At 54.4% G+C, this 23,103-nt stretch overlaps 1 protein-coding gene across 2 annotated transcripts in view; it reads right to left on the minus strand.

Annotated features, from left to right (window-relative positions):
• The window catches only part of Ptprf (protein tyrosine phosphatase receptor type F), an 84,285-nt gene that overhangs the window by 10,412 nt on the left and 50,770 nt on the right, over positions 1-23,103 (minus strand). Inside the window, exons 8-22 of one of the 2 annotated variants that reach the window (XM_047536403.1) lie at positions 20,601-20,870; positions 18,020-18,601; positions 17,677-17,813; positions 17,098-17,242; positions 13,571-13,876; positions 12,724-12,917; positions 9,202-9,228; positions 7,785-7,902; positions 7,128-7,706; positions 6,334-6,431; positions 5,890-6,143; positions 5,713-5,806; positions 4,949-5,173; positions 4,446-4,600; positions 1,679-1,794 (exon numbers count right to left, since the gene is read on the minus strand). In XM_047536403.1, the coding sequence (XP_047392359.1) occupies positions 1,679-1,794; positions 4,446-4,600; positions 4,949-5,173; positions 5,713-5,806; positions 5,890-6,143; positions 6,334-6,431; positions 7,128-7,706; positions 7,785-7,902; positions 9,202-9,228; positions 12,724-12,917; positions 13,571-13,876; positions 17,098-17,242; positions 17,677-17,813; positions 18,020-18,601; positions 20,601-20,870 (3,300 nt within the window). The remainder of the gene's footprint in view (positions 1-1,678; positions 1,795-4,445; positions 4,601-4,948; positions 5,174-5,712; positions 5,807-5,889; positions 6,144-6,333; positions 6,432-7,127; positions 7,707-7,784; positions 7,903-9,201; positions 9,229-12,723; positions 12,918-13,570; positions 13,877-17,097; positions 17,243-17,676; positions 17,814-18,019; positions 18,602-20,600; positions 20,871-23,103) is intronic. The other variant, XM_047536466.1, reaches the window with a different exon arrangement.

Raw genomic sequence — 23,103 nt, forward strand, 5'->3', positions numbered from 1 at the left:
CTTTAAAGTTTCCCTGGGACCTTCAGGTTGAGGTCCAAGCTCCTCAGGCTGCTGTCCAAGGCTCTCTGTGAGGGGACCTCTGGACTGACCTTCCAGTCACCTGTTGGTCACTAATCCCCAACTCCAATATTGAAGAAACACTCATGTAGCTCGTGTGTACAAGTTCTCCCCTGGAAGGAGCTCCTCCCACCCTTTCCCCTGAACAATGCCCTCATGGTTTGGCACCCCTTGCCAAGTAAGCCTCTGCCCTGCAGTCTTACTGTCCCAGTGCTTGGATTTCTCATAAATCCAATCATGCTGGCCTACTAGGGTTGCCTGGCTCGCCCGATCTCAGAACACATGTCCTTAGAACTCCAGTCACCATGTTGTGAGGAAGCCCAGGTCACATGAAGAGGCCTTGCCTGGATGTCCAGCTGACAGTCCCAGCTAGGCTCACAGCTGATTTATCAACACCAGACACCTCAGTGAACCATCTTTACAATCCAGCAGTTGGCAAACCTTTCCCAGAAAAGGCCGGACAGCGAATATTTTAGGTTTTGCATCCAGTATCTACTACATCTACTGAAGTCTGTCTTACCGAATACAAATAGGCCCAGAAATAAATGGGTGTGACTGTGTTCCAGGAGAACTTTATTTACAAGACCAGGTAGTGGGCTGTATTTGGCCATAGGCCATAGTTTGCCAACCCCTGCTTTACATGATTCTAGCTCCCAGCCTTTGTTTGAGTCTTCCGGCTAAGGGCCCAAACATTCTGGAATAGAGACACTGCTCCTGCTGTGCCCTGTCTGAATTCCTGACTCACAGAAACTGTGAGAGATAATACATAATTATTGTTGTTTTAAGCCACTAAGTTCTGGGTTAATTTGATAAGCAGTAATAACTGGCTCATATATACACAAACCCTCTATGTGTGCATTAGTTCACTCATTTGTTCAGTTGTCGTGTGCTCATTTCACAGGGATTCAACAAGAACCCGCTGCAGGCTGAATGCAAGGATCGGGGATGAACGAGACATGGTTTCTGGTGTTGCAGAACTCAAGGATCGTGGCTGAGCGAATTCCAGTCCTCTGTGAGAGGAGTCATGACAGAAGCACAGGAGAGCCCCAGCCCTGAGTGGGGCCCGCTCCCCAGAGGTGAGGTCTGTGCTATGTGGCTCAGAGAAAAAGGAGTGACATTTCAGGTAGAAGAAACAGCCAGATAGCATGAGAGTGCGTGGGGAGGAAGGACGGGCACTGAGCTTTGAGCGGCTGTCCCTATACTTGCAGAGTAGATCTGGAAGTCGGCCTGTAGAAAGGGTCAGGTGTGACACACCTCATCTCCCTTCACGTTTCTCGAGGGGCATTTCTCACTGCTAACATGCCCCTCTTTGTGTGGAGGGCCAGAGGATGGGTATAGAGACTGGGCACCCTACACCTGGGATGTGGGCTCTAGGGAGCTCCTTATGGCCCACATTCAGAGGCCTGACTGAAGACATGCTGGGACTGATGAGCAGTTTTGCTGCCCCAAGCAAAACCAGACCCTAAGCGCCTGTCCTGATGTTGGACATGAGACTCTTCTGTCACCTCAGTCCAAAGAAAAGAACATAAAGGAAGAAATAGGGGCATGTGACCTGGGGAACAGAGCCTGCAGGCTGCTTAATCTAGGTGGACAGGCAAGCAGGCAGGGGAAGCTGCCCTACCTGGGGTCTGGTAGTTGAGCCTTCGCATCTCCACGGGGTCAGAGGAGTGGGCCAGGAGAGAGTCCTTCAGCCCAATGGATTGCTCATCCTTTGATGATGGGGAGTGGGTCCTTTTCCTAAAAAGGCAGAGGGAGGTTGATGAGAACTCAAGGTGCAGGCCAAGGCCAGCCGGCTGCCACAGAGCCCCATATTCACGGCTCTACCCACCCCCACCGCCCCACCTCATACTGGGGTTCTCTGAGCATGGAGGAACCAAGGGCAGAGCAGCCTCAAAATGAAAGAACACAGAGTAGGGATGGGGTAGGGAGACAGCAGGAGTGTGGAGTGGACAGAGGGGGCAGTGCAGCACGGGAGGAAAGGGTCGCAGAGGCTGCTGGCTCCTTTGGACAGAAGGCAGGTCACTGCTGGGTAGTGGCTGCTATCCCCAAGACTACCACAGCTGAGGCAGCAGAAGCCACCAGGAAGAAACATGCAAATGACACGTAAAATACACAAACATCACAGGGGACTGGGCCCCAGCTATCTGGCTCTCCAGGTATCAGAGGAAATGCCCAGAGCAGCAGGGGAGGGACGGGAAAGGTGTCATACTAGCCAGGTAAAAAGTCCTGTCCCACTGGCTTCCACTTTCCCATCCACAAAGACAGGGACAGACTACAGGATCCAGCTACTGAGAAACACCCAGGGGCCACTTGCAGTCTGCCTGCGTGTGTTGGGGGAGCTGCCGAGTGTGCTGGAGTGCGTGTACGTGAGGACACCATTCCCTGCTGCTCTGCACAGTGGAGCAAGACGGTCTCTTGCAGCACTGAGAGTTCTTCTCCGAGAACTGGGAGCCTGGGGAAGGTTCTGGTGAGCTCTGAGTACTCAGGGGAAGCAATGAAGCTGCATTGTGCATGTGCCCTGCGGGGAGGAGCATCCTCTGTGGAAGGTATAGAGTCGAATGGGCAAGAGAGCAACAAGATCTGCTACTCATGCCAATGAGGATTCATTCTGAACCGGGGAGACTGGGGTGTGGACTAGACAGTTTGCTGCTTAAAGCAACAGGTCAAGAGACTTCTGGTCAGAACACCGTCCCTCCCTGCTGGCCTGACATGTACGCAAGGATAAGAAGTTGAGGGGGAGGCGTGTGAAGAGAGAAGGAACAACTCCTACCTTTCTTGTTTACTAGGTCCCGAAAGACAGGCAAGGACAGAAGAAAGGAACGGTCATTGTTTCTCCCAAGCACTCAGCCCTTACACGACAGGGGGATACTGTGGGATCCTTATCCCCTTATAGGGAGGGGGCTCTCGTCTGCACAGACACCATGATCCAAATGGGAGTGTGGAGGAGGAGTGGGTACAGGCGGCACTCCTCAGGGCCCCCCCATAGGTGTGAATTCTCCAGGAAGGAGCACTGGGGCAGGGGAGAGATGGGGCAGGAGACAGGCACTCCTCCATGGAGATGCACCAGGCACATGGACTAACACACAGTCATCTACCAGATGACATGCTTGTGTGCTCTGCCCTGGGCCGAAGGTTGGAGGCTCAGCACGCTGTACTGCGGGCCCAGCATGTGTCCAATGTTGTGGGGCAGTCATGTGATGCATGACTGCGTGGGGAAAGGATGGGGTGCCAGAGGCCTGGGTGCTAGCACCTAGAAGTGAGTCTGGAAGGATGAGGAGGCAGGAGGTGCAGAAGGGAGAGGCTCCACTGGCCTGGGAAGTGCTTTAGTTAGGTGTGATAATATCAAGGGTGGTGGCAGGGACCAGAATAGTCAGTTGAATAACTGTTAGACTGAAGAGGTTTGCCTTTATCTTGGAAATCGTCAATTTTTTTTTTTTGGGGGGGGGGCAGGGGCAGTGCACTGGGGATTGAATTCAGGGGCACTTTACCACTGAGCCACATCCCCAGCCCTATTTTGTATTTTATTTATTTAGAGACAGGGTCTCACTGAGTTGCTTAGAGCCTTACTTTTGCTGAGGCTAGCTTTGAACTATTGATCCTCCTGCCTCAGCCTCCCAAGCTGTTGGGATTACAGGCATGAACCACTGCGCCCGACCACCAAAGGGTTTTAAACTGAGAGTGATATTAATTCTCCATGAGTATAGCTCAGTGGTAGAGCGACTGCCTCGTATGTCTGAGGCCCTAAGTTCTATCCCCAGCACGACAAAAAAAATGTTAAGTTAAATCTCTGGAAAAACCTTGGAGACTTGGAAGTACACAGAACGGCAAAACTGCAGGGGCAGGTGGCTACAACTACCCAGAACAGAAGACTGAGGGTTAAAGACAGAGGCTGAGACAGCTGTGGATGTGGTGGGCACAGTGGGCCTTTAGTAAATGGGAATATCTGTGGGGATGTGGTCCTGCACCTTGGTCTGGACCTCTTTGGGCCTAAATAGGAGAGCATGACTAGGAAACCACGTAGGAACAGAGGCAGAAGGAAGTGTAAAACTAGGGGACCAGGAAACCTTGGTATCTGGAAGCTGAAGAGGAGACAGATACACTCAAACCCACAGACAAGAGACAGACGGACATGCCCAGGATGTACATGGAATAGCACTCTTTGGAGCCTCAGGCCCTCTTCACACCCAGGCTGACAGGCACACAGGGGCTTCCCACCAGACAGATGCACACACACACAGATGCTGCTGCCCGTTCTGGCTTCCCACTGTGCCCAGGGGCTAGAGGCCAGGCTGAGATGGCTGCACTTACTCCAAATGCACTGTACCCAGAAAGGGCCTGTGAGGTGAGGGGCAGGTGCTGTCCCTAGGGACCCTGAGCACAGCACTCACCTCTTAAACAGGAGGATGGCGATGACAATGAGAATGATGAGGATGACTGCCAGGACAGGGCCCGTCACCCACAGCATCTCAGGCTCCTCCTGCTGCTGGGCTGGTGTCACTTGGACCACGATCTCATCCGAGTAGGGGCTGGAGGCATAGCGCTTCTGTGGCGCAGCAGAGGAACAGCACAGGCTGTGAGCTCAGTGAGACCCCCACCCTCTGCCCATCATACCTGCAGAGAAGGCACTGGGGCTGGGTTACACTGGGCTGGCCCAGGCCTGTTTTTCTAAACCCTAAGAGGCTGACCTGGGTCTGGCCAGCAGGACTGGGCTCCTGAGGTCAAATGAGGTCTGGCGTTCTGGGTCTTGGGACCTAGTGTCCTGGCATACTCGTACAGGTTTTAGGTCTCAGGGGCCATCCCAGACCTGGGGTCTCCTAGTGTTGGAGACTGGCCTACTCCTGGGTCAGGTCTGGGGTCTTGGGTGCTGAGAGCCAAGTAGGCTCAGGCAGACCTGATCCACAGGTTCCTTCAGGGAGGCAAGCACGAAGCACTGGTAACTCAGGTCTGGAGACAGGGGTCGGTTGTAGAAGCCTCGGTAGCTCTTCTTGTCCCCCAGGGTGAAGGTCTCGGGGAGCACATCCACCTGAGCTGCCACATATGGCTTCAGCCGTTCTGTCTGTCGCCGTCGCCGCCGCCGCCGCTGCTCCTCATTACCCTGCTCAATAGCTTCCAGAAGCTGGCAGAACAGAGCAGAGTCACATGGAGTCTTGAAGCATGCTGTCCCAGGGGCCATGGTCTGGCCTGCCCACTGCAGGTACACAATGCTGCCAGGTACCACAATGCCACCCCTACCACCAACCCATAGAGGCCTTATGGGTCCTAACCAGAGAGACAGTTTCCAAACCAGATGTGAGGAGAGAACAGAAGACTTCGTGTGTTCCGGGAGAACACAGGTTTAAGGCTCATTCCAGTCCCTTCGTGGTCTCCATATCTGCAGGACTCTTCATCTCCATTGTTACCCACCCCAGGGGGTTCTCCCCAGACACTCCCCAGGCATTTTCTGTTAAGTTTTCCAGGAGTTCTCTGAGTACTCCCAGGGGGTTGCCCCTAGAGCCCCTTTCCCTAGGCAGGAGACAGGTTGCCAGCCAGAGCAGCCACAAGAGTGATTTTGATTGGGGTGGGACCCGAGGGAGTCCACTAGGGTAGCGCTCAGGGTGAGGTGGCTAATGTCGAACTGTGGGGGGTGTCATTAGGGCCAGTTCCCTCCCCAGGTACCTCATCCAGCTCCAGCTCCTCAGGTGTGCTCCATCTTGGTGCTAGCATGTTTCCACCCACACGGTCAATGGGAACCACCACGATATAGAACCACCTGCACAGGCAGAGCAAGGATCAGGACAGCCATCACCAATACTCTGCGGCCATGCCCCAGCCCTGCTACCAGCCTCTGCATACTTGACCAGCGAGGGGTCCTGCACTTGAGGCATAGAGAGGGCAAAGCGGCCATCCTCTATGTAGGCAGAGGCAGGCAGTGGCTTGTGTGGCAAAAGGTCAGGAGCCGTGCGGATGGAGACAAGGTGCTGCAGGCCTCCTGCGCTGCTGCCGCGGTTCATCAACACAAATGAGTACTCCGTGTTAGGCTGCAGGTCTGCGATCAGCTTCCTCATTGAGTGCCCATCCACCTCCACGCTTTGTCCATTATACAGAATCTGCAGGAGATGAGAGGAGGAGCCCGGCAGTGCCTCTGAGTGGGGCTCCTACCTTGGGCCTGCAAGGCAGAGGATGTGTACAGCCAGGACCCAGTTCACACACATGCACGTGTGGATGTGGGACTGGAATGACTGACAGCACACAGAAGGTCTGTGTGTGGTGGTCTGGCTGGCTGTGGCCCTTACCCACCTTGAAGGGTACAGCTGACTTATACGAGTCGGGGACCTCCCAGCTGAGCAGTACAGATGTCTTCATTGCAGCTGCCACACGGAAGTTCTTAGCAAACACTGTGGAGGCACAAGGAGGAAGTCAGCTCGGGCTGGCTATCTGGAGTGGGGTGAACGAGCCAGAAGATGAGCCACTGTTGGGAAATAGGAGTTTAGGAACGGCTTGAGAACCAAGCACCCCCATTCCCAGCCAGCTTCAAATGGCACAGTTCAATTCCCAGCCCAAGCTCTTCCACAGTGAGCACCGAACAGGGCAGCAGATGCTACAGCACCAATGGCCAGAATCTCCAGAAGAGCATGAGGAAAAGCCTGAGCTCACAGACACCAAGTCAGAGAAGCCAGAGGTCAGTGGGTCATGGTCATGAGAAGCTCGTGGCCATACACCAGGGCACAGTGGAGCATGTTCATTAGAGGTCAGTGGGTTATGGCCCTGAGAGATTAGTGCCACAAACCAAAGATCAGTAGGCTGCATACCCAAGAATGGTGATGGAATCAAGAGATCAGTGGGTCAAAGTCACGAGAAACTGAAAGGTTATGCAGCAGAGGTCAGTAGGTTAAGGACAGCAGAAGTCAGGGGTCACACCCAAAAACAAGGTGTCCATTCCTAGAGGTTAGTAGTCATAGTCATGAGAAATTGAGGGGTCACACAGCAGAGGCTGGTGAATCACAGTTGCCAGAGGTCAGTGGGTCAAGGAGAGCAGAGGTCCCCAGGCGCAGTCATACTTGGGCAGACACTGCCATGCCCACAGCACACACCTTGCTCCACAGGCATGGTCCGGGACTGGATACTGGGGCTGAGTGGACCGGCGCCTTTGCTGGTACGTGCACGGACCTTGATGTCATAAGTGGTGTCCGGCTTGAGGCCAGACAGAGTAAGGTGTGTGTTGGCCGTGATGTTCTGCAGCTCCTGCTGGCTATTGATATCACGGTACACCACAGTGTAGTTGGTGATGCGCCCGTTCCTCTCCGCTAGCACTGGTGGGTCCCAGGCCAATTCTGTGGTAGACGTGGTCAGTCCTGTCACTCGTAGGTTTTGGGGGAAGCCACTGGGCATGTCCTCAGGGGTTGTAATCTCCTTCTCGAACTCCTCGCCTGGGCCGGCTCGGTTCTTGGCAGCAAGCCGGAAGATGTAGGTGGCCCCCTTGTGCAGACCGGTGACTGTAAAGTGCTGGTCATCCTTGCCAAAATCTATGGTGTTGGGCCGTGCCTCATCAGCCCGGCGGTATTGCAGCCGGTAGCCCAGCAGCTCACCAGGCAGCTCCTTGGGTGGGTGCCACTGAAGCAGCGCCGTGTTCATGGCTGTGGTGCTGACCATCATGGTGGGCCGGCCTGGGACTAAACAACCACGTACTGGGCTCTGGTGCTGCCCTCTCCGCTGCCCACCCTCAGCTCTGCCCCTGACCCCTCACTCACCTGCCCCAGTTGTGGTAACTGTTTTGGGCTTGCTTCGGGCACCATCCCCTTTGGTGGTGTAGGCAGCAACAGTAATGGAGTAGGTAGTCTCTGGGGTGAGGCCGCTGATGGTGGTTTCCTGAGGGAGGAGGAGGGGCCGTTCCCATCACAGTGTGTCAGAAGAGGGCAGACTGTGTCAGCTAGCTCAGGACCCTAGCCTGCAGGGAGGCCCAGGCACACAGGGCCAGAGGTCCTGGGAGGCTGGGCTGTGAAATGCTGGACTGCTGGAGGTAGGGCAGCCAGGTGGGATGTGGGCTGAGAGGATCCCACCCATTCCAGGAGCCATAGGCCTGGAGCAGACAGTTCATTCTTCCTTTCAGACAAGAACAAAGGGCCATGCTGTTTCCTCCACTCTGTTGTGCTGTAAATGCACCTTGTGAGGGCCCTGCACACATGTACTCACAGGGCAGAGCCTCACACGCATCTGCACAGCTATTGGCACTCGTGCACACAGACTGCGGCTCCTCCTGCATAGGCAGGGTCACTTGTGGACATTAAGAACACACACGCACAGAGCAGGGTGGAGGGGCCCCACCCTACTAGTCAGGACCACAGGTCACCACCACTGAGGCCCCTGACTCTATGAACAGCCATTCCCTGCAACAGCTCCCTACACCTGGGGGATAAGGAAAGACAGGAAGAAGACGAGGAGCACCCCCCACACCTGGGGCACTCGCTTCCCATGTTCCCACTGATGCCTAAGAAGTCAGCCAGGGCATGTTTCCCCACCTTGGAAGATCCTACCCATATACCCATTTCCAGCAAAGGCATCATTTCTGGACATGCGGAGAAACAGCACAGGGGGACCAAGCCACGCCACACAGAGAAGAATGGGAAGAAGGGAGGGGACCACCGTGCAGTGGGAACAGGGCTGCCACCACCAACCCTGGTGTCCCTCCAGCTCTGAGCCTCAGGTGGAGTCATGGCAGCTACCAACAACCCATTACAGGCCTATTCCTGCCCCAGCTGGAGGGTCTCCCAGGGCTGGGGCTCTAGCAGCACCAATATCAGACCCAACTCCCTGGACTCTTGTCCCAGCCTGGGCCCTAAGCAGGTGATTTTTCATTCAGGATCAATAAGGCCTAATGATCAGGATTGGATTTAACTCCATCCCTGTCTGGCCGGAGCAGGGGCCAGGCCCTGGTCGATCATGAACATTGGCTTCAAATTGCTGCTCGACAGGCGAGAAGTAAGGATTAGAAGAAACGCCAATCGCTGCTCAGCTTGGTGCTCGCGTCTAAACGCCAATTTTCTCCAGATGTGGCTGGTGCCCTGTGGATCTTGGCAACACAGGCTGGGAGGAAAGAAGGGAGAGGGGGAGTGTCCCATGAGCCCAGTCTGACCCAGTCTTGCCCACGCTCGCACACCTGTTACTTACATAGTCCTCGGACTCCTTTGGCCGCCACTAACCGTGGGAGAGGAAGAAAAAGGGAGACAGGATGGTGAAGGATTCTGGCCTGGAGAGGACCTGGCCCATGGAGGACAGAGGGCTTGGACCTCTGAAGTGCCCATAGGGGTAGCAGTCCAGGACAACTTCCCATCCAAAGATTCAAGTCCCTGCCTCACTGACCACTCTGTACCACAGACAAAGGCAGGGAATCCTGGAGGGCACACAGCCTGAAGGGGTGGGGAAGCTAAAACTGAGGGTCAGAGAACTCTAGGTAGAGACTCTCTGCAGCAGAAGCTGAAGGTGTGGGGTTGGTGTGAGAGCTCAGGCAGAGAAGAGGGAAGATACTGAGGGGTGAGTGAGATGACCACACAGCCTGGTGGTCCTAGCCTACATTTGTCTTGGTAGGATTATTCAGTGCCTCCTTCCACTCTCAAAAGTATTCCAGCTGGAACAACAAATTATAGCCACCCGAGGATGAGGAGCACCCCGTGGCTGGGGTGGATCAAGGGACAAGCTGGCCAGCAAGATTCTGAAGGCCATGAGTGTCCAGCTTAAAGCCTGGGTGCTACCCATAGACATAGGAGTCCCTTACACACCTGCTCCCTTCTGTGGGTGCTTGACAGTTGAGGTAGAAAGGCCAGCCAGTTTCAAGGACTGGAAGTGTGGCTATTTCTTGGTAAATCCTTTAGTCCATTGGAGCATGTAGGTAGTTGGAGGGGTGGAGGTACTGAGGCTCTATTCAGAGTCTGTGGTTCTGGAGGGCCAGGGGTGGACCAGTGAAGCATGGCACAGGAAGATGGTTCCCAGTACCTCCAGGCTAGAGGAGTCATGGGGCCCTTCAGCCCGGCCACCCTCACAGAGTTGGTCTATGTTCCTCCTGTGCTGGCAAGTTCTACTGCAAAGCCTTTGGAGCTTAGTATGGGAAGATGCTAGATAGGTCCCTAATAGTCATGGCCACTCTGCAGGTTGGGGCTGGCTCTGTTCCCATTTCCTTGTTGCAGGGAGACCTGAGCCGTCCAGGCCCAGCCCGGCATGGAGTTCTCACATGGTACTTCCTTTGTGTCAGAGACAGAGAGAGAAAAGAAGAGAGGATCAAACAAAATGGAGAAAGAGGCAAGGAAGGGAACAGAGAAGTGGCAGGAGGAGAAAGGGAGAGAGGAGAGGGAAGAGGCTGAGTAGAAAAACCAGAGCATGAGGAGAGAGACCATGAAAAAGTGACAAAAAGAGACAAGGAGGTGGAGTCAGAAACCATCAGAAACAGCAACAAGCTTGGGGCTGGGGGCTGTAGTTCAGAGGTAGAGCATTTGCAAGGCTCTGGGCTTAATCCCCAGAAGAAGAAAAAAAAATTAAAAAAAGAAAAAACCCAAAAAACAAAAACAGTGACAAGACTGACAATCAACACAGGGGACAGATCTAGCTGTACGCTCAGGGGCCAGGGGTACATGTATCAAATGGTTCTTTCTGAACTGATGGAGGCCCTGGGCTGAGCAGATGGTGCTGCTGGGTAAAAAGCAGGCTGCAGTGTCCTTGACAGGGAAGCACAGAGGACAGCTGGGCCCTGTGGCCAGGCTGAGGACCAGGTTCCATCTGCTCTCCTACTGGCTTGGAGCAAAATGACCATCCCCAGGAGGTGCCAAGGGCAGGCCCTATCTTCAGTGGTCTCCCTTCCATGGGTATACTCCTCATCAAGGACATGCGGTTAACAGAAGAGTGCTTCTGATCTTCTGACCCAGCTCCCTTCTAAACTGCTTGGGACCAGTAGGGGGCACCCCAAATGACTTCTCTGGAACACTACTGGCTTCAGTTGTGGTGCTGGCCCAGCTGTGGCGGTGGCCCTCTAGGATGGGAGGAGCATGAGGGAGACCATTCTTGGGATGTTTCTAGGTGGGTGTGTCTGCTGAGGGTTCATGAGGAGCCCTTAACCTCTCCTAGGAATGCAGGCGGTACACATGCCCTCCCCTCCACCTCCTAGGTCCCTCAGCATGGGGTATGCTGAGAGGAGGAAGAGGGGACCCTCTGGATAGAAAGGAATTTTGCTTCAGAGGGATGAGCCCAACTGGAGGAGTGAAGGTTCCTATCTCCGTGGGTGAGCCTACACTTGAGCAAAGCCCACAGAACATGGGAGTACATGCTCATACCCCTGGCTCTCAGCCCAGGGAAAGGTGGGAAGCTGCACTAGGGAGGGAACTGAAGGTCATCCTGCTGGGTCTAACTCAGCACTGGCCCCAGAGGCCCCAGGTCCTGATTCTGGATGGAAACACCTTGAGAGCAGACCATACCAGGTGTTTTAACTCTTTTTTGTCTCTCCTACCAGGGATTAATTCCAGGGGAGCTTTACCACTGAGCCACATCCTCAGTCCTTTTTTTAAATTTTGAGACAGGGTCTCCGTAAGGTGCTTAGGATCTCACTACATTGAACTTGGGATCAACATAACTGAGGCTGGCTTTGAACTTGGGATCCTCCTGCCTCAGCCGCCCAAGTTGCTGGGATTATAGGTGTGTGCCACCATGTTCGGTCTCTTCTTTCTTTTTTAATGCTATTGGGGATTGAACCCAGGGCCTTGCACACTCTAGTCAAGTGCTCTACCACTGAGCAACATTATCTGTTCTCAGTTTTTATTTTGCAACAGGGTCTCACTAAATTGCCCAGGCTGGCCTTGAATTTGCACTCCTCCTGCCTCAGTTTCCCAAGTTGCTGGGATCACAAGCATGCACCACTGTTTCGGGATCACTGCAGTCCTTTCCCAGTGGTCCAGAGACTTGGCTTCTAATTAAAGTTCAGCCACCCACTTGCTTGGTAATTCTGACTACTTACATATCCTCTGGGTGCTGCATATTCTTCATCATAATAACAGAATACCTCAGGGATCTCACCCCAAGTTCATGGGCAGAACCATCACTATCACCCTCAGGAGGACAGAAGCTACATAGGTTAGTATGAGGCAGGTTAGCTGGCAGGCCCTGCCCTGGGTCATCCTCATGGGAATCAGGAGCACAGTGACACTCAGCTTGGCCATTCAGAGATCTGCACTGGCCACCGACCTCTGGCCAAAGTGGGTAGGGAAAACATATCCTTGAAGTCCCTGTCTACCTCTGGCTGTGTCAGGAGTGGACGCCACTGCCTGAAAGCAAAGTGGATCTGCAAAGGTCCACTCCAACCACGATACTGAATTTGCTTCCTGCAAACCACAAAGGTTGGAGCGTGGGGTCTGTGGAGACAAAGCCCCTCACTGTGAGGGCTGTGGCTAAACCACTGAGACTCCTGCCAGGACTTGGTTGGCACAGTCTGGGCAGAAAAGTCAGAAAAGGGAAGGTAGAATCTGGCCCTTACCTCCCGGTCCCAGAGCCTCCACCCCTGCCGCAGCAGGACATCTCTGGTGTCATGACCAGAAAAGGCAGACATAGTACCCCTGTAAGCAGGCAGGGGAGGGAAGCACACCTGTGCTCCAAAGGGAAAGCAGCGCACACTGGTCTCTTCACCCTTCCACCCACTACCACACAATGGCGCACCTGGGCCTCAGACAGCATGACGTCCTGGATGATGGGCGGGCCTCGGGGATCACCATTCTCTAGTCGCACATAGGTGACCTGGTAACCACGAATCTGGCCATGCTGCTTGCTGGGGATAGGCAGCTTCCAGGAGACATGCACGGCAGTGGAGTTCAGTGGCTCCACCTCCACCTTCCTCGGCGGCCCACTGGGCACTGGGGGCCAGGTAGAGAAGGAAGTCAGGCCTGGTTGTTCTGATCTTGGCTCAGGGGGGCACAGCAAACTCCAGGGCCTTGCCTCTGCATCCCACTTTCCCAGGAAAGGACCTGATGTCATTTCCTTGGGTGTCTTATCTTGGTGAGGAATCTACTGTCTGCCACAGGGAGGAGCCCACAACCAGCCCTACCAACCCCTCTGGCAGGGCTACCTCATTTGGTGGAGGGCAGATGTGGCAGAACAGGTGGAGGTGAGGCACCAGGTCTTAAGGTATCTCAAAGTCAACATGACCTGTACCAACTCTTCCTGGGCCCCCACATTATGCCAACGTCCAGCAGTTTGAGTTATGCTGACTCTACTTTAACAGTGTTTTGCAGCAATCTTCCCAGTTTTGATTTCTTGAATCTTAGATGGGGCTGCTTCTCCTGCTGTAGCCTTTTAAAGACTTCAGCTGCCCTGGAGAAAGCCCCAAAGTTGGGACTTAGGCATGGGTTGTCCCATCGGCTGCATCTCCCCAGTGTGGGCCACTGAGCTTGTACCAGGAGATGAGTCTGCTGGGGCTTAAAAAGGAAAGGCCCTGGGTGCTTGGTGGGTGGTGTCTGAGGCAGTGTGCCTCCCCTCCTCCGCCCCTCCTCCAGCCACCACGGCCTACCGTCCTCATCCGTGCGCACCAGCACCGGGTTGCTCTCGGGGCCAGGGCCCACATCTGTGTGTGCCCGCACCCACACCCGGTACTCCGTCCACTTCTCCAGGCCCACCAGGTCCCAGCTGGAATGCTCACGGCTGATGCCATCCACCACATGTCGCCCGCGATCCTCGCCGTCCACCGCCTCATAAGCCACGGAGTACTGCGTGATAATGCCGTTGCGGCTGTCCGCTGGCGGTGGGACCCAACTTACCCGGACCGTGGTGGAACCCGTGCTCACACATGTCACCTTCTGGGGAGGGGCGGAGGGGGCTGGGGAAGACAAATGGGGGGAAAGCAGGCAGATGGAGGGTGGGGAATCACAGGCATGGTGACCAAGTCATAGTGGACTGGAGACTCACCCTGACTGGCTATCTCAAGTGCTGAAATGGCCATCATGGGGGTCCCTCCAGGCAGGCTGCCACACTGTCAACAGGACAGCCTGACTCTCTTTGAACTACGTATGGGCTCTCTCCTTTGTCTCACACACACTCACACAGTGTCTCACACATGCATATGGAGTTCTAACAGCGTCTGTCCCATACATATGCTGTCTTGCACAAAACATACACAGTATGCATCAGAATAGGGAGAATACAACTCTCGTCTTCTGGAGACAAGTGGCCCAAAAGGTTCTTTTGGTTTAAGGCTGACTTGACCTGTACCTGCCTGGACAGGGTCTCTTTGCCTGAGCTGGTAACCATGCACACTAGGGGCTGGACACGCAGAAGGACAGCAGTCTGTGGGGTTTAGAAAAAAGTACCTGACAGAGGTGCTCTCACTCAATGGGTTACTTGGGGGCCACGAGGCAGGTGTGTCCTCATCATGCCCAGTTACATTCACAGACTCTGTCCACTGAGGAAATTGCTGCCAATACAGGGGCTTCCTCTCCATCTCAAGTTCTGTCACCATCCCTATGTCCGGGTGACTTCAGCAGCTCCTCGACTCACTGGCTCCAGATCCCCTTATCTATAGGCTTTCCTCTCCCCTGCATGGCTGTGGCCCCCTATCTTCCCCTGCAGACCCTGCCTCTCATCCAGCTCAGCTGTCCCCAGGTCCCTAGCACTATTACTCTTCAACCCTCAGGACCACCATCCATCCACTGCCATCCTTGCTGTCCTTATTATTCAGCTTCAACCCCAAGGTCACCAGCTCACTACTCTCACCAGTATCTCAAACTCCCGGCCCTCCTCATCTTTCCGTCTTTGCATGGCCCACACGGAACTGTGAGAGTACAACTCTTTGCCTTCTCGGAGGCAGCACCATAGTGGAAAAAACAAACAAGCAAGTCACCTCCCCATGGAGGCTGCCTCCCAGAAGCTCCTCCCCAGTGGTCACCCTGGGGACCTCCGTGCTGATGGCCAGTGTCTGTTCTCTACCTGGCTCCCTCTGCTACTTGGCATGGGACCCGATCAACCTTCTCCACCCTCCCCAAACCTTCAGCCCTGTTTGCCTCCAAGCACGTGACCCTACCTTCCACTTTGCAGAGAAAACCATGCCTTCTACCAGCAGCTCCTGTCATTTCTTGCTACCAGATCCACCCACCTACCTGCACCAATTTTCTCATGCCACACTAAGGCCATGCTCTGTCCTCACTTTCCCTCCACCTCCTGTGACTCCACCAGTTACCCTTCTTTTTCCAAGCTTATTTTTTTCTATTGACTCTCTCCCAGTATTTACATATGCTCGAAATTTTCCCATCTTAAAATAAATAAAAACCCCATCCTCAGTGTCATAGCCTCCTCTGGCTACCATGGTCCCCCTCACAGCAGAGCTTCTCACAGCACCTGAGCTTGCTGTCCTACCTCCTCACCTCCCACATGGTCCTCACAATGCCACAGCTTTCATCCAGGCCCACTCTTCCACACCACCAGATCCAGCAGGAAGGCCTGCGTTCCTTTTCCTAATGACTCTACAGCAGCCTCTGGTCTACCTCTTGAAACTTCCTTTTCTTCTAATCCCCAAAACACTTCTCCTTAGATTTCCTCCCACCTCCAGTCTTTCTTTTCAGGTCCTCCTCTGTTCCAGGCCCTGCCATGTACCCCTATACTTGGATGGCACCTGGCACCTTGAACTTGGATATTTGAAGGCACACTCTTCAAACCTGCTTCTGTCCACTTCCTCTTCTGGGGGCAGCACTCTTCTTGTGGGTCTCACAAACCAGTAATAAGATGAAACTCTGCTTCCCTCTGGCTCAGTCCCCAACCTTGCTACCCATCACCAAATCCTGGCCAGCTGACACCCCAGGGAACTCTCAAATCCACCACACCACCGTGTCTGAGCCATTAGCCTTTGCCAAGACTACTGTGAAGCCTCCTAAGTGGTCTTCTGCTTCCTCTCAGTCAGCCCTGTTCACTCTGAGAGCCAGAGCCAGCCCTCTGTCCCTAGGTCCTGACTGCTATGATTCCAGCAGCCACTCTGGCCACACTGGTCCCACATTTGCCCCTAACCACCTGCCCTCCCAGTTTCCCAGCCTTTGGGGTGCCATGCTCCCTGCTCCTGTTCCCCAGCTGGCTTCCACCTTTGCCTGCACTATGCGTGGGGACTAGACCCTAGTAGCACTTAGATACTTCTAGAATGAATTCACGAACACAAAGTCACAGTCAGCCTCTAGACACCACTGGTTGATATGCACACAGTCCCACATCATACAGAATTCACAGACACTGCTGTGTTTATGTTCATTACGTGTAGTCACTGTCTCAGTCCCATGATGCCTAGTCACACCTACAGCCATCTTATCAAATAGAAAGCCTTGACACAGTGGTCCATTCTGGTTGTGGGAACACAGATAAATCACATATGCACACTCTCAGAGTCACAGGGAGCCACACATCAAGGTACACTGACACATAGATGGTCACGTGTGGTCACACACACTCACAGGTGGTATCTCACATGCAGTCACATTGTCACAGAGTCTCACACAGGCAGAATACAGTCACTTACAATGCTGTTCAGGTGTCAGGTGAGAGTTGTCCCACACAGACATGGGGCACATTCTGTCACAGAGGCACAATCTCACAGACCTGTCCCCAAGTGCAGTGGGCTCAGAGGTATTACAGCAGCTCACATGTAACTCTCATGGTGAGGTTATGAGGAAGGGGGTGGGGTGGATGAGATGTGGGGCCATGGGGAGGGAAGACAGCCGCCAAAGCACGTCTGGGACATGGTGGGTCCACCAAGTCACTAGTGTGACCCAGAGGGATGGAGGATGGAGGTGAGTCACAGACACAGAACTTACCTGAGTTGGGTGAGGGGGTGCAGGGGGAGGTGAGGGTCAAAAAGCTGGGCAGGGAGCGGGGGGACAGCCACCACCTGGATACAGACTAGGGACACTTACCTGTTCCATTCTTGGGGTCCAGACTTAAGAGCCCAGACCAGAGTTGGACCCAAAAGAGCTGACCACACACCTGGTCAAGAGGGAAGGGTGTGTGTGTTGTGCCCCCTCCCCCCAGCAAGAACGAAAGGCAGTGGCCTCAGGAGACACTTACTGGACTGTGCCGTGTGGGCCTCTATGGTGGGGGTGAAGACGCCCACACCCATATCTGAGCGGGCAGCCAGCTGGAAGCGGTACAGTGTGTCGGGCTTCAGGTCCTCTAGAGTGTAGGAGGAGGTGGGGTCGAAGGTCACCTTGTGCTGGAAGAGCAGGGAGCACTCACTAACTGTTCTGACTCAAAGGCCAGGCGCTGCTCCCCACACAGGCTGCAACCCGCACTCTGGGACACACTGTGGCTCCAGGACTGGCTCTGCACAAGGTCCCATGGACTCTCCAAGGAAAGTACAGCCTAACCCATGCCACTGGTGTCTCATAGACATGGGCCACAGGACCTAAGGAAACCTCTAGGCTGTGTCAGGGTCACTTGAGCCAGAGCCTAGGAGATCCAATGGCAGACCCGAAGCACAGGAGTGGCAAAGCCCACAGAACTATGCGGACCACGTGAGTCACAAAGCTCCAAAGCGAAACCCTAGGGGCTATGCCCACACGAGCCACAGAATCCATAAAAATCCTGCCTGGGTGAGTCAATCAAACTCCCCCTCCTCCCTGCACCCTTCCCAGCCTTGTGGCTCACCTGCTGGCCTTCATCCTCTGCTGCCCAGTATACCAGCTCATACTTGATGATCCGCTCCTGCGGGGGCAGCAGCCATGAAAGCTGGATCCTGGTGTCCGACTCGGCCTCAGCCTGGAAGTCTGCAGGCTGTGCAGGCACTGCAACACCCAGCCCCAGGCACTGTCAGCCTTGCCACACCCCCGCAGCAGGGGTGCCCAGGGGAAGGAAGCTTCACTCTCACACTCTCGCCGTGCATCCCAAGTGTGGAATATGGCTCCCTTACCCACTCCCAACCTCACAGCCCCAGTCCCAGCTCACCCCACTTCTGTAGGGGGCTGTCCAGCCAGCAGGCACCCCAACCTACCTCCCTGCTGTGTCTTGACCTGGATGGTGGGGCTGGGTGGGCCATCGCCCACGGCAGTGAAGGCAAGCACACGCAGGCTGTAGGTGATGCCAGGCAGCAGGCTGCCCACAGTGGTGAGGAGCCCTGCATCGGTGTTGTGCTTGTGCCAGGCACTCAGGGGGCGGCGGGAGTCTGGAGTATAATAGACCCGGTATCCCCGCACCAGGCCATTCGGCTCCTCAGGTGGCTCCCACTGCACCAGCATGGTGCTGGCGCTCAGCATGCGGGCCTGCACACGACGGGGAGGACTGGAAGGTGCCTGCTCACCCGTGCGCGCCCGCACTGCCTCGCTTGGTGGCCCTCGCCCGATGCTGTTCACCGCCAATACACGAAAGGCATATTCTGAGAAAGGGCTGAGGCCGCCAATGCTGTAGCGGGTGGTGGCTACACCATCCACCTCCTGGAATGGGCCTTCTGTGCCGGTGGCACGGTACTGGATGCCGTAGTAGGATACAGGCTCCGAGTTTCCAGAGTCCCAGGTCAGGGTGACACTGGTGGCAGTTGTCTCTGTGACCATAAGATCAATCGGAGGCTTCGGCAAAGCTGGGGACAAAGCAGATGACTCAGGGCTGCCTAAGGTCATGACCCCAGGAACCAATCATACCCTTTGGCATCATCCAAGAGCACCTACTGTGGCCACCAGCCTATGGCCCACTTTTTAGAATGGCCTGAAAAGCTTAGGTGACTTTTGAGGGCACCTGGGGAGGGACTGCAGCCAGGCCTGCTCCCAGAGGCCTAGGGTCATTTAGTATGTAACATGTCATGCCTGAGACTCATACTGGAGTCCCACACAGGCCCATCCAGCTCATCTAACAAACAGACCCGAAGTGATGTGAGGGACCTTTGAAGTCCCATGATGTAAAGCATCCAGACTCGGTAGCAGAGCTTTGCCCCTGCTGCTCACCTGCACTCACCTGGTGGTAAGTATGTGCAACAGAGGGAGGGCAAGGAGATGTACCCTGAGTGATGGCGCTACTAGCTCCAACAGGCCCCATGCCCTGGTCCAAGTATGTCCCAGGTCCAAATTGTTCACAGAATAACAAAAGTACCCACCAAGTGCCAGCACTGCCCTGGGGCCACAATGCCATGCTGTTGCATCCTTCCTTATCATGGAGCTTATATTCCAGTGAGAGAACCAACAAACAGGATGATGGTAACCACAAGCAAGGACAGCAGGAAAAAGGTGCTCAAAGCTGAACACGGTAGCACATTCCTGTAATCCCAGCAGTTCGGGAGACTGATACAGGAGGATGGAGAGTTGAAAGCTAGCCTCAGCAAAAGTGAGGCTCTAAGTAACTCAGTGAGACTCTGTCTCTAAATAAAATACAAAATAGGACTGGGGATGTGACTCAGTGGCCAAGTGCCCCTGAGTTCAATCCCCAGTATGACCTCCCCTCCAAAAGTGCTAAGATTCAGAACCCATGGAAGTTCCTTGGATGGGGTGACAAGGAAGGGGAAGTCTCACAGGGCTGAGGCCTTAGTGGGAGATGGACCCAGGAAGGGCTGGGTTGGGGTGTGAGGTCACTGAGAACAGCATGTGTCTATGCAGCCAGTGGTGCTAAGCATGGTGGCCAGCAGTCCCTGGTGGACCATAGTGAGGATCTCGATCTGTATCCTGAGAGCAATGGAAGCCACTGAAAGCTGTATCTCTTTCTTAAAAGCAAGTGATATGGAGCTAGGGGTATAGCTCAGTGGTAAAGCACTTGCCCAGCATGCACAGGCTCTGAGTTCAAAAGAGGAGGTGATGACAGAATACTGGTTTATATCTTTAAAAAGAACACACAAGTGGCAGAATAAAGAATGGATCAGAGAAGAAACAGAGAGACCAAGAAAGAATCCCTTACATATGTGTTATACACATGTGCCTATGCCCAGAGCCCCTGGCAGAGTGAACCTACTCCCTGTCGCTTGGCTGCTATTCCCACAACCTTCCTGCTAGGAAGCTTTTTTTTTTTTTTTTTTTTTTTTTTTTTTTTTTGTGGTGCTGAGGATCGAACCCAGGGCCTTGTGTATGCAAGGCAAGCACTCTACCAACTGAGCTATCTCCCCAGCCCTGGGAAACTGTTGATCCAGGGTCTGGCACTATGTAGTGGTTATGGTGGTGGGCTGTGGATTCAGACCATCACAGCTGACATTCCTGCTCTGTCCTCTCCTCCTGTGTGACTCTAGGTAAATGACATAGCTTTTCTGTGCTTTAATTCTCTCACTTGGAAAACTGGGCTAATAAGAGCATCTATCTCCCAGAGAAATTAAAAAACAAAGCAAAATAAAATGGTTACTAGCATGATACTGATACCGCCACCCAGAAATGCTAGCTATTCTCATTTAGGTTATGGATAACAGAAACCCCTCCCTCCTTCCCAGAACCCAGAAGGCCCCATGGCCAGGGCACTCAGGAGATGGTAATGCCATCCTCTTAAGCCCTGGCTGTGCCCGCAGCAGACAGCTCACACTCACCTGCCACAGACACGGACACCAGAGTCTCCTAGCACCCTCTGCAACAGGGCAGGGCACCAGCCACCAGAGCACCTGCTGCACTCACCTTTTACTGTGACCTGGGCTGTGGCTTCGATCATGCCCAGCGAGGAGATGGCCACACAGGTGTAGTTGGCAGAGCGCACAACATTGCTGAGCTCCAGCACGTTGCGGCCCACTGGCATCTCATCCTCCTTGGTGAGCTCTTCGGCCCCCAGCATCCACTTCACATAGGGCATGGGTGCACCCACCGCGACACAAGTCAGGTTCACGCTGCCGCCTGGCATCACCTCCTGGCTGCTGGGAGGGATGGAGAAACGAGGAGCCACGCGGCGCACTGCGGGAGGAGGGAGAGAGGCACTCACAGACCGGGCAGGATACAGGGGTGGATGAAAGGGCAGGGGCCCCTCATCCAGGAAGTCCTCCTTGTCAGAGCCAAGCCCACACTCAGAAATAGGAGGGGTGCCATCCCTGGGCCCTGGCTTGCTACCTCCCACCATGCACTGGGGCTAGAGGTAGCCCCGCACTCAAGGATTGTCTGGAACACAGTATCCTATAAGAGAGCTCTCACAACCAAGCTCCCATTTTACAGCCTGGGCAACCAAGGCCCAGAAAAGTCTTGTCTGCCCAGGGTCACACAAGGATTTAGCACAAGGTCCAGAGCTGGCCAGGACCATGACCCAGGTTGTCCACCAGGGACTGCCCCTGCTTGCTCCTGACCCACCTCCCCATGTGTCTCCTGAGGGGCTGGCTGGGGCACCAGTGAGAGAAATCCAGGCCCTAGAACGAGGGTCCTTGGAGCATGGCTGGGGCAGGGCAGAGGGTCAGTCAGTCTGGGAGTAACACGGCCTCCTTCTATGTAGTCACTGCCTCCACCTCCAGGCTGTGGCCCAAGAGGAAGAGAAAAGGAAGTGGGTGACCACCTGCCAGGCCTTGGCTGTGCTCACGGTATGGCCTGGGACCCAAGAAGAGGGGCTGCCTCTCAGGAGGGCTAGGCCAGGGCAAGGGTCTGGGGCGGGCCAGGGACGTGGTCCGCGGGCAGGATGGGCATGACGATGGCAGTAACATGATGAGGGCGCCAAACAGACGGCTCTCTGTGCCAGTGAACAAGGGTCTCAAGGGGGAGGGTGGCTGTGCCTGGCCACCACCTCCAGCCTTCGACTCTCCTGGCCAGAAGTCGTTTTGAGCTGCTTAGTCCAGAAGGCAGCCTGGAACCACCCCCGAAGTTGCAAGCTTGGCAGACATTCGGAGCATGCGGAGAGAGGGAAGGCAGACAAGACTTAGCCATGCATGGCATGCTTGGCATGCAGACAGGTCATGCGGCTGGTGGGCAGAGGCTTGGGTGTGTACTACGTGGGCACCCTTACACACAGGGCTGGAGAAGGCAGGCGATGAAGCTAAGTGACTCGAGGGTACTACTGAGAGCACTGGTCTCTGAGGATCCTTCTGGGGATCCCAGGCATGCAGAGGACCTGTGGTACCACATCAGGAGTACCTCATCCAGCCCCACACCAAAGAATCCGAGCTGGAAGCTACTGCAAAGACCACCAGATCCCACCTCGGACCTCACTACACGGGTATCAAACAGGCCCAGAATCAAGACATTCAGCAAGTCACCAGGTCCTGTTAATGCTGTTGCTTAAAATATCATTCAAATCTATTTAGTTCTCTCCAAATACATGGGTAACTGCCACCACCAAAACCAAGCCACTAGTATCTCTCCCTAAGTAATGGGAGTGGAGTCTCCACTGCCATGTCATCTTCTGCCTGCCCCCAACTGGCCCTTCACAGGCAGCTAGCATGAACTGGCCACTTCCCTAGCAAGATCCTGCATGGTTCCCCAATGCTTCTCTGCCAGTGGATAAGATCTTGCTCAGCATCTGCTTCAACTCCTTCCACAGCATGCCTCTATCCGAGTCCTCCAGGCGGAACTGCAACACAGTTCCCAGAGCAGGCCCTGATGATCAGCTCGTGGGCTGGGTCTGTCTCCAGGCTCATGGGAAGTCTCCAGAGTGTTTTTTGGACATCCAGGGTTCTGCCTTCTCCCAGAATCAGCACCTTGTATTCCTTTTTCCGGTGCTGGGGATCAAACCCAGGGTTTCACACGTGCTAGACAAGCACTCTACCACTGAGCTCCACCCCTAGCTCCACTCCCGATTTCAACAGGTGAGCCATCTCAGCTCCTATCTGTGGTATATGGGATGTGTGACCCAGATCTGCCTAACAAGAAACAGTATTTGGACATTTGCACAGATTGTCAGAAGAGCAACTTTCTCTGTGAAGGTAGTTAAGCTCAGAGAGGCCAGGATCACCTTTCCCAACACATAGGAAAATTTATTGGAGAACAAAGAAGACAACAGCAAGAATAAAGCTAAGAGAAAGGCCTGACCAAACTGTTTAAACACCTGGCTCCAGCCCTGTCCAACATCAAATCTACTACCTTTTTTTAGTTTTGCAACACAAGAGACTCCCTGTCCTGCTTTTGGTGTAAGTGGGTTTCTGTCATCTGTTCTAATGCTAGAGTCCACACGGAGGATGATGACACCATCCATGTTGCATGTTCTCAGGGT

The sequence above is a fragment of the Sciurus carolinensis genome, chromosome 1, assembly GCF_902686445.1.
Source record: "Sciurus carolinensis chromosome 1, mSciCar1.2, whole genome shotgun sequence".
NCBI lineage: Eukaryota > Metazoa > Chordata > Mammalia > Rodentia > Sciuridae > Sciurus > Sciurus carolinensis.